At 31.9% G+C, this 12,143-nt stretch overlaps 1 protein-coding gene and 1 non-coding gene across 5 annotated transcripts in view; one reads left to right on the plus strand and one right to left on the minus strand.

The window, feature by feature from the left end:
• The window catches only part of LOC106713096 (cytohesin-1), a 36,991-nt gene extending 32,916 nt beyond the window's left edge, over positions 1-4,075 (plus strand). For all 4 annotated transcript variants that reach the window (XM_045679730.1, XM_045679728.1, XM_045679729.1 and 1 more), the window contains 5 exons: positions 507-768; positions 1,812-1,930; positions 2,258-2,369; positions 3,051-3,181; positions 3,666-4,075. In XM_045679730.1, coding sequence (XP_045535686.1) covers positions 507-768; positions 1,812-1,930; positions 2,258-2,369; positions 3,051-3,181; positions 3,666-3,804 — 763 coding nt within the window. In that variant the 3' untranslated portion in view covers positions 3,805-4,075. The remainder of the gene's footprint in view (positions 1-506; positions 769-1,811; positions 1,931-2,257; positions 2,370-3,050; positions 3,182-3,665) is intronic.
• Positions 4,076-8,298: 4,223 nt separating this feature from the next.
• Trnae-uuc lies at positions 8,299-8,370 on the minus strand. Its single transcript has one exon. It is a non-coding gene; the product is annotated as a tRNA-Glu (tRNA).
• Between the last annotated feature and the right edge of the window lie 3,773 nt (positions 8,371-12,143).

Below are 12,143 nucleotides of genomic sequence, written 5' to 3' on the forward strand. Positions count from 1 at the left end.
TTTATGTTCATATTTGTTAATCTAAATTGTAAAATACATAAAATGTTAAAGAGTGATTTAGATGTTTTCCTGCTATGTATTTATTTTTGTTAATTGATAGCTCATAAAAGTATTGGTTCTTTTGATGACTGCACTCAATTATTATAATCTGCTGCTAACGCAATGTATATAAGTAGTTGAGACAAATGAATCAGGAGTCTTAAGATAGGAAAACCTCCGTTATCACGAAATTGAGTCACTTTTGGTGGTGGTCACTAGTGACTTGATGACGTCACATAGTAACGAATTGATAACGTAATGGCAATGAGAGCAGTGGATCTAGCACGAATATTTGCGACAAACGAGATTTTTGGTGTACTTTACGCCCGATAATGCACTTTTTATTAGTTATAGCAGCTCTCGTCTATCGTAAAGGCTAAAGGCCACACTGTTTAAACCTCTACGGTTACTCGTGTTCTTTTGTAGATAAAAACAGCTTAATAATTTAATATACGTAATGATTACAGACAATTCCTTTGGAGTTTTCGATTGCCGGGCGAGGCGCAGAAGATCGACCGCATGATGGAGTGTTTCGCGCAGCGCTACTGTCAGCTGAACCCGGACATCTTCACCAACGCAGACACGTGCTACGTGCTGAGCTTCGCCATCATCATGTTGAACACGTCGCTTCACAACCCCAGTGTGAAAGACAAACCGGCGCCTGAACAGTTCGTCGCCATGAACCGCGGCATCAACAACGGCGGTGACCTGCCTCATGAGTTGCTCTTGGTGAGTACATTTAAATAATTGAATTCGCTTTCCATTTAGCATCGTAACAATTGCCACTATAGAAGCTTTTAACATGTATTAAGTTGCTAGGTCAAGTTTTCGACTGGTTTTGTGTGGATAATTAAATTATTTTACTGTGGTCTTTGACAAAATAGAGATAACAATATGTTTTAGGTATTTGGTCTCAGAAACACACGATTAGTCAGTGGTGGAACTTGATACTGTATATTTCTTTATTTTAATATTAAATATTATAAATTCCCATTTCATTATCAGTTTTACGAACATAAAAATATTACATTCAACGATTATAAATGAACTTTGCGACATGATAGACATGCGCGTGGGCGAGCACATGTGAACGACATTCTGCACAAACATATCAGCGCCATTTGTATGTACACTATGTTACTATATATATGTCAGTAAGGGCGCATGAGTCACATGGTATGTGTTTATGGTGTATTCAATAAAGTATTTGTTCACAATGACGTCATTACTTAAAAACCCATATCGTAAAGAAATTTTGACTTCGTTGTAAGTTTAGTCTCGTAGGTGACTTCTTTTTTGGGATTATTATTTGTTACCTACAGGTTTACAATTCAACAATGTCTGAATAAACACATCTATTAATAAATTCAACTATTATTCGTAGCAAGTGAACCATGCAAACGTGATTATGAATCGTGATACAACTGTTTGTTATTGACAACATTGACCTCTTTGCGAACTTTTCAATTCGCTTCGACGTAATGCTAGTTTCACACGGAGGTACAATAGTGTGGCAGAGCAGTAGACAGTGCATTCCTACTATTGTGTGAACTCATCATACTACCCGAGAGAACAGTAATGTTACGGTAGCAGTACTGCACTATCTAATGCTCTGCCACAATCTGCTCTCGTGTGAAACTACCATAAAGTAAACAAAGCTGTTATACGTTACTTCTTATCACTGCAATGATAAGGAGCGAATGTGACATACGCCGACTTATAATGTTGGTAGCAAGTCGTATTAAAGTCTAATTGTTGATTTTGTATTTCAGTCATTATACGAGTCTATAAAAACGGAGCCCTTCAAAATACCAGAGGACGACGGCAATGATCTGATGCATACTTTCTTCAATCCTGATAAAGAGGGATGGCTCTGGAAGCAAGGTGGAAGGTATGATAATATAAATCAAATATTTCTTATTAAATGTATTGGTATACTATAGTTTAAATAAAAAACAAGGTGCTTGCAGTAAATTAAATAAAAAACGCACTAATACTTCTGACATAGGTACTACTGATGTTCAATTTAAAGCTGGAGGTAAATTAATTTACAGTATTTAAGTGAGCATTTTTTTTTTGAGATAAAATTAAGTTGGGAATCGAGAAAGAAATGTTGAAAGTGTGAAAAAATTATTTTCAATATTATTTTTCATTGTATACAAAGTTTTGAAAATTAAATTTAATACAATGTCTTATTTATAATTAATTTTAATTTCAGATACAAATCATGGAAAAGACGCTGGTTCATATTGAATGACAACTGCTTGTATTACTTCGAGTACACGACGGATAAAGAGCCGAGAGGCATCATTCCATTAGAAAATATATCTGTAAGTATTGTTTTTATTCAGAATTATGAAGGCCATTGTTGTATGTACGTATTTATCATTTCGTGACATCTTGAAATGATGGTGGCTTTGTAGATGGGTTTTTGACATTTTCTAAGATTATTATTGGAACGAAGTTCCTTATCGTGCGTTGCGAAAGGGGGCTAGACGGAAAAAATTCTTACGAAAAGTTGTCACGACACTTTTTGCTATAGACGAATGAGCGCTACTTCACCATGGCAATGACGTGACAATATATAACGAAAATTCATCGAAATAAAATGTACTTCTTGTGAAGACTTAAGTTTTTTATTCATAGAATAAACATTGGTTCCTTCACTAATTAATTGAAAGGAACTTCGTTCCATCCGGGTGTCCTTTGACACCTCTCAAGTTTTGGAACGAAGTTCCTTATTTAAAACAGGGATTCCCTAAGGGGTCGATATCGAACTTAAAGCATTCCTAATTGTCACTCTGTCTTCTTCTACTGACCTAAGTCAGAATGAAAAAAAAAATTGATCTTAATAGTAGGTAATTTGGCCACGGGGTCTGAGATAACGGTTCATTTTGGAAAAGGGGTCACTTGTCCAAAATAGTTTGGAGGTCCCTGATTTAAAATATCTAATATGTTGTCAGTTTTAACAGTGGAAACCCAACCTTAATGGATTGTATAATATGTTTAAGGTACGTCCGGCGAGCGACAGACAGCGGCCGCATTGCTTGGAGCTGTACGCGAGCGGCGGTGCGGACCTCATCAAGGCGTGCAAAACTGATTCTGAAGGAAAAGTCGTCGAAGGAAAACATACAGTTTATAGGTAAGCTTTTGCCCGCGACTTGGTTTGCGAATTAAAAAAAATACTATGTCAATTTTCATCAATATCCATTGCTGTTCTAGACATTCCTTCTAACTAACATTTTTCCATACATTCATACATCTAAAATTCATACTAGCGGTCGCTCGCGACTTCTTCAACGCAGAATTTAAGAGTAATTCCGAGATTACCCAGAATAAACGCGGCCTTGCAGACAGGCAGACTTACAGACAAAAACCTTAATAATTATTTTTTTGATATGCAAATAATTAGTGTGTATACAATATTATTTTTTTTACCTTCATCCATCCATCCATTCAGCCTCGTAACGCCTACTGCTGGGCATAGGCCTCCCCCAAAGATCGGTCCTGTGCAACTCGCATCCAGGATACTCCCGCAACATTGAACCAGATCATCGGTCATACATACAACATACATACATTGCAAATTTTTATATGTATAAAGCATAAATTTGCGTGTTTTTCAGAATGTCAGCATCGACGGCGGAGGAACGAGATGAATGGATAGAGTGCTTGCGTCGCTCTATCAGCCACAACCCCTTCTACGACATGTTGGCTCAGCGCAAGAAGAAGGCCCAGCACAATGTACACTCCAGCTCACACTAGTGTTATCCTGCCGATACAAACGGACAATGTGACTTTTATATATATAGTTCATACCAAGTGTCACTTTAACTGTGTTACAGTCGCACTATAAGGTTAAGTTGTTACTAAGTCCTTTAGTGTAAAGAAAAATCTACACTAAACGGTTGTTTAGGTAAGCATGAAGCGTCTCTGAGTGCGGTAGTGAGTCATCACAAAGGAAATATAAACTGAGTCGGGAAGTAATTAATCAGTATTTAACTGGTGCGGAGTTTTTTTTTTTTTTTTTTTTTGGAAAAATAGACATTTGGATACCTAAAGATAATTTAATTCATGAACTTCATATAAAAGTCTGTTAAAAAGACAGATATTGTTATTTGATTTAATGTGGGTTTCTGAGACCATAATATTTATATTACAACCGCAACGCATCTGCGGTTTCTCTGGTATTTTAATGTCCATGATCGTCGTTGAATACTTCGGTGTTCCTGCTGCTTGTTTGCCCCTTTTTTCTTATAAAAAAATAAAACATATAGTCGCTATCGCTCATTATTTTTGGCAAAACAGAGAACAATTTATTTTAAAGGGAGTATTTAGTCTCAGAAACCCAAGATTACAGATTTACCAATAAGTAAACTGTAACCTCGTTAATTACCTTTATTGTTTTACAAAACGCTAAGGAAATTTTCATGGTTAAAGGAGTATTGTGATATGTACTTCTACCATTTGTCCTTATAAATATTTTTTAGATTTTTTAAATATATTGTACAGTATGCAGTAGGCAATAAATATGTTAAAAAAAATTTTTAAACATCACAAATCGATAATTCCTTTTTATTTACTGTTAAATTATTGCAAAACAATGATAAAATAACTTTAATTTATCAAAAATCAGAAATCGAATATTTTAAAAGACCATTCGGATCAAAATTAGGTGTTGAATTAATTGTGATTGATGAAGTTTTACGTCATTTATATTGTCCATGTAAATAATGAAGGAAGGAAAAAAGCAAGACTGAACGAGTAATGATTTTGAGGGAAATTGGATCTTTTAAATGCAATGTAAACTCCATAATAAATACAATGACTTCCGTATAAAAAAAGTGCCTGAATATATCTTAAAATCGCCATAAAACCGATAGAAAAGATGTAGTTTAGTAATTTTTTATATCATTTAATATTTTACATATGTAATTCTCATTGTTGTATAAAACTAACGAAATTTTACTTTCTCTAACATTTGTACAGTTTCTTAGTAGAATTCTTTCTTTCTTGTATTTGGTGGAAACTGCTAAAGAGATGAATGAATGCTAAGAATGAAAAGATAAAGCCAATTTATCCGAATTAGAATATAATTTACTTATCTTTTATTCCTTAATATATTTAAATAAACATCGAAATATGTTTATTAAGTTTTCGTATAATGAGAATTAAATATGTTTTTTTTTTGATATTCAAATGTAAATAAACAGGTGATTGTGTTACATAAATAATTTTTATAATTATTTTGCTATTTATGATGTGTTCAATGTTTTCGGATAATGACTTTTCAACAGATATATCGATGGATGGATGGATAGGTCAAAACAAATTGATGATTTTTACTTTTTTTTATGTTAAAAGCTACTTACCTACTTTAGTTAACATACACTAAACATAAATACACATTTACAGGTGGTTTTTGCTAAAGTAAAAAAGAGTATGTGTGATCTTTTCCTATATGAAACTATAGCCTCTCTTGTAAAGTTGTCAATTTGTACATTGGTCTTTATTAGTAGGAGCCATCGATATGTTAGGCTTTAAAGTAGTCAGTTTTTTTGACAACTTTAAGGTAACATATCTGCCTAGGTAAGTTAACAATGAGATTTTAACGTTGAAAGACTAGTATTGAAATATATATTATGTTTTAATACAAGTGTTACAACAATGGAAACCCACACTCTCATTGCCTAGACAATAATTTTGTTTGATTGCCGACTTTGTTGGCCTAATCTTTGTCATATTGGTTTATGTACAGTTTAATTAGTTTTAATATGTATTAATGGAAAGTATTAATTTGTAATGTATCATAAATAGATTTAGTGGTTATATTTGTTATAGTGAAAAATAATATAATGTAATAAATAAGCTTTTTACGTCTAAGGTAAGTGTAAATACGGCTTAAAATATTTGTGTTATATAATTTGACAATTAGTATATAATTCATACGATTTTTTTAGGTTTTATTTTCCAAAATATCATTTTAGAAAGTGATTTAATATATATTTTTTTCAATTTTCTTTTTTCATTTTCCGTTAAAATTTTAGTTTTTGTCCTAAATTTTTTTTTCATTTATCACTCCATTTAGAAAGATAAATTCGATAATTTGTTGTAATTTAATACACTTTGACAAAAAAATAAAATAATTTTTTATACGACCAATATGTAATGTATTTATACTAGTTGTTATCGCATGATATAAATGAGCACATATTATATATAATTAATGATATGATTTCTTAGTTTATTTTGCATTAAACCGATAACTGTCGCCATATTTATTTTAGGAAAAAATAAAACTGATTTGGATTAATTTTTCGGGGTTATGTTAAAATAAAATATTTAGTATAAAATACAGTTGCCATTGAAGCAAAATCGATGATAAAAATGTAAATGTGGAATTCCACTGCTAACTGGATAAAACTATTTTTCTCAAGGTAAAGGTTTCTAACAGTAGAATCCCACTATTACTTTTTCTAGACATTTGTAGTTGCTACGGAAATAACAATTTGATGTCTATTCTTGTATTTTTTAGTTATTTATTTGCCCTTCTAATCTATATTTTCTATCTTCTTAGGTGAAATCCAGCTTCAGTGGTAACAATAATTTAATAACATAATTGATTATATTCTTTTAATTGTACCATAATAGGAGTTACGTTTAATAACCTTTATTTTTATTTAATATTTATATTAAATATGAAATAAATGGAGTTAATAGGCGGATATGACAACTGTTATGGTGAAAGGAATATAATTTATTCACAAGACATCACATATATAGTCCTGATCGCAATAACATGTTACCATGCGTTCGCCTTTCCGAAACATTTACAGTCGAAGCTGGATAAAGCGAGAAACTTAAACTTTATCAAACAGAGACTTTGTCCGACGGACAACCATAAGCGAGAAAGTCAGGTTAGAGAGTAACCTCTATAAGCGAGAAGATTACCGCAGTCCCTTAGATTGTCGCTTATCCAGGTTGGATTATAAATGTAATACATCATTTAACATTCAGCTTTATTTCAATAGTAAATTTCAAGAGAAGTACGTTGTCTGAAAACTAGGTTAGGTAAATCTCTAGATATATTTCAAAATGTACTTGGCAAATATTAATAGGTTTGCTATTTTTTAATCATATCAGCAGCAGTACTAATATGTTATTGCGATTATAAAATATAATAACGTTATTTTTTTTAACGTAGCAATAATAGTTTGATAGCAACGGTCTAAAGGACGTAACGATCTGTTTATAATAATTATTTAGTTCAATTGATCGTGTTATGCTGCGTATACATTTATTTATCTCATTTGTAATGATTTATTATGATATGTGCATAATAATGGTGTTGTAAATAATTTTTCTAAGGAAAATAAATAAAATAATATCTTTATTTATTGATTTGTTTTATTTTTCATACAGATTAAATATCTGAATTATTTATGAATACATCGATGAGATTTGTGTAACGAGTTTGCATCGGTTGTGATCAAGCTGAAGATCCGAAGAAATAATTACTTACCACTAATTGGTTCTAATTTGGTAACGCAACTGCAATTGCTTGGGACAAAACGCCCTTTAAATGAAATCACCAGTTCTATTTCGAATTACGCGATCGCGACTACTATATAAAATCATTAAGGTGTTATTAGTACATCACCGCACCAAAATTATGATTGTATGTAACAGATATGTAAGTACCTAAATAATTAGTATGTGTAAGGTGTAAACAATCGGCGCGAATATTTTACGCAATGCGTACGTTTCACCGACAATAGGAAAAGGAAGCCGACTCGGACGCGTCACGCTCGAGTGGACCAAGTAAATGTTCGAGAAAATTATTCGTAACTACTTCTTTAGGTTAACAAAACTACGCCACTAACTTTTTCTGATACCAAAATCTCTTTATAATACATATCGAGGGGTGCCATAGCCTTTCACCCATCTTTTAAACAGAGATTTTGGACCATAATAAAAAAAAATACAAGTCCTTTTTATAAAAATATGTATAAAATATTTGTGAAAATCGTCCTGTTAGTTTTGTTGAAAAACAAAATTTATGGTGCATGTATTTAAAAAAAAACTAATTCGTGTATTTTTAAAAGTAAATGAAATTGAAATGATTACAGAAGAAAGTACTACTGATTTTGGTATTCAAGGCCATATTTTGTGACATTACTTTTAAATGATTTACAAAAAAAAGTGTAATTTTATGAGCAGTTCACAAAAAGAAGCTCAGAAAAATTACCAAAATAACACTTCCCGTACCGGGAATCGAACCCGAGCCTCCTGGGTGAAAGCCAGGTATCCTAGCCACTAGACCATACGGGATACAACTAGTTTCACAAACCACATTTACGTGTTCAAGAAATAACTAACTTAACATTAGTGTTAGGTCTTTATCGCAGATCTAAGGATAAACTTGTTCCATGAAGCTAATAACAGTGACATATAAGCGCTCATGTTTCATACAAATTAGCAATTACCTAAAAATAAAAGCCTTTTTCTGTTAGTCGTCTGATTACTAGCAGTCATTTGTCTTGTATGAGTCATTGCGTACTAAAATTATACTATTCCTTTGTTTTTGTTATGATAGTTACATTACTAACGCTATTTTTCCACGAACATTATTATCGAATACTCGTTTTACCTACTAATAATTTTATTCGCTGAGTGCATGCCAAGGGAAAGTAATTTGAAAGTGTCCAAGAATGAGCTCATTACTACGGACAAGTATTAAATTATAATATTATTGTGGTATACACAGTCTAAAAAGTAGGCAAATTGACAATTTTGTGCTTGCTTTCTTAAATATAATTTCTAGCTTCTTTTTTTATAGTAATGTTTTGAATTTACGTTGCCATGAAGAATAATTGTAAACGATTATTTTTACTTATTTTGGACACTAAAAAAGATGAAATCAATTGTCGCAGCAACAAAGCAATCAAAGGAAAAATACATTGTTGGTCTAATTATGCAACACAATATTTTTTTTAACAAACATAGGTTTTTATAAATAAATTATATCGGCTTGTAATATATTTAATTAAGAAAAAGTTATTTAAATCAATATTATTGTCATTTTTATAAGGTAATAATGTATACAATGTATTTTATAGGGGGCGTATGAGTACTTAATTAAATGAGATTCATATTGTTATTCATGGTTATAAAAATATCGTAAGATAACGAACTTGTTTATATAATTTTTCGTAATATCGCGACAGTGTTTATGTGTTCGATAACAAGTGCATTACAGTTATCGACCCATTTAGCTTCGGATCAACGCACCGTTGCTTTTTAAAAGCGGTTGAATTCAAAGTTTGTCGTAAAAGTTAAAATTAAATACACCAATAAGCTTTGACGGTATCACAATCTTAATAAATATTACCATGTATTACCATGATAGGAAATATTAGACACGCTTCGAGTATATACATATCCAAAAAGCAATAAAAGTTTTCAGCAGTCTTAAAATTTAAATACCTACATTGCGGCAAAGCTATCTGATTTCGTGGGAAATAGGGAAACTGAAGTTGCCGAATTGACACCTCTTGTTTTCTTTTCCTTTCTTGTGCATTAAGTAAACATTATTTCACTTTACCAAAAAAGGTTTATGAATTGAAAGGTCAAAATACATATTGTAAAATATAATACAAACTAAATATATTTTAATACACCCTGTATCTCTTTAAGTTTAATCCACAATCTAGAATGCAATGGATATTATGAAAGCTAACAATACTATCATATGGGAACTATTCATACACCTTTGTACTTAGTAATAATACACATCGCTTGACCAGTTTTTGCAGTACAAGGGAGTCGTTATACACACGCGAAAGATGGCATCATTAACATTACTGTGACAATCCGCTTATTATCACCTTCTAAGGACATAACAATGCCTTTTGTCATCTAATAAATACATGGTATAAAGTTCAATAGAAATTTCCATAATGCAAAAATTCGTAGTTTTGTATCTACTAGATAGATAACAATCATATAGGTACATATGTACGTCCTATGTTACTCAAACAACATCAACAACAAACCTTGGCTGCATGGAATCATTGGTTAATTTGTTCGTTTATAGTATGAATTTATTTCAAAAGGGTTTCCCGTTCAATATTTCAACACAAACAGACATTGTCCGAATGCAATAACTCATGATCTCCAGGTACAAAAAACAATATCGAACTTATGTTTATAAACGTAAATGCCATAGAGTGATTTTGTATTCCGTTTCTTCATCCGTTACGACAATTTGAACCTGGGCACTGTCGTTTAAGTGAGCAAGAGAAAGTTTTGGTGACTGAATACTATATATAATAAGTCCTGGGATTTATGTAAATCTTGCGTTTCATTCCGTTTAGTTGCCTAGTAGAGCCTAAAGCGAGTGAAAGAAAAGAATGCCGAAACCTAAGAACTTATGGTTAAGCCAAACATCAATAGGAAGAGAATTGCGCATATCATCACAACCAGAGTTGTTTGATGATTACTTAAGCATTTTTGATTTATTAAATAACTTCTGATAATCTTTTCTAGTGACTATGAGTAAGACTAATTTAAAATATTTAACATATTTTCAAATTACATTCGTAATATTCATGTAAACTTTTCTTGTACGAACGACAATGAAACGTTCTCATTTAAATATGTACATTGTAACATAATGAAATAAATGAAGCAGCTGTGTTTGCTGACTTATTATCATTTCATATGGAAATAATAATGACTCACTTTTTGAAAATTACACTTTATTGCTTTATTCTCACAAAAAGAATATAAAAATGTATCTAGTAATTGAATATCGTCTTGCTTAGGTCCGGTTGCATATTTATAAAACCTTCAGTACGTGACTATAAAATACTATGATATGTGGAAAACTTTCAAGATATTTCTCGAATAAATACCTTTATAATATTACATTAATTGGCTTCGTATCTTTATACAAAGGCATCTATACAGTATAAGAGACAAATAAAATTGAGCAATAAAGTCGCACGACTTATTTAACCATTGATGAGTTAACAATTACATATTATGTAATAATACAATTGCTTGAATAGAAATAAATTTCGTTGTTATCGAATAATTAAAAGGATTAAATTCAAAGAATGCTCCGAACAAAATTAATTTTCATTAAACAAAACTCTAAGTTGGAGTGGATTAGTTCTATAAAGTACATAACTGACGAATGTATCAAAACTAGTACGGCAACAAGTAACCTTTGTCCAATTTACTAATTACTCTTGTCATGTATTCAGGAGCTAATGCTCATTTACATGAGGTCAGTAATTTTTTACCAGGATAGTAAGTCAGTCATACTAGCCACGTGATTATAGAACTGGATGTTAACAGAAGTGATTTCTAGATTGACTTATAATAATTGATTACTGATTGTTTTCCTTTAAGTTCTACGCCTTTAACATACGAGTATGTTGTTTTTTAATTAATGTACACTAATGCAATATTAAAAATATATATAAATTCGTGGGGCGTACAACAATTAGCGATTTATACAAATAATTAACAAGGTTAATCAAATCCGGCATCTCATTGTGGTTCACTGCGTCATAGTGGGCAGAAGTGAAATAACAATTGCTCATTAGAGCCCATCTGTCAATGCCTAATTTTAGTTTTTTCTCCTCTTCCCTCCCTTGTCTTATATGGAATGGATGGGAAGGGACAGTGGATTTAAAGGAGGAGGAGAGACATAAGAAGGGAAAATATTCTCTTTCTGTGCATTCCTTCCTCCGTCGATGAAAGGTAGGAAACGCATCTGCTATTGCAGATGTCTATGGGCAGCGGTCGCTTTGCTATTTCAGAAAATCCAGGTGACCACTCGCTCTTTTGCCAAATAATATATAAAAAAGAAAGAGAGTCTTGTCATGTTATGTCTTATGTGTCATTTTCTATGCATAGATAGGTTTTACATACTTTCTGTCAGAACTAACCGCGACAACAGCGCCTTTCTTATCGGGATTGATGAGTTATTCGCACTATACTAAGCAAGACTGCAAAACTCATGTCGACATGTCAGTAGTGTTTGTAACTGTGTGACACACGACAAATACTCGCAGGTAGGTAAATAACTGGTT

This window comes from Papilio machaon, chromosome 10 (genome assembly GCF_912999745.1).
Source record: "Papilio machaon chromosome 10, ilPapMach1.1, whole genome shotgun sequence".
Lineage (NCBI taxonomy): Eukaryota > Metazoa > Arthropoda > Insecta > Lepidoptera > Papilionidae > Papilio > Papilio machaon.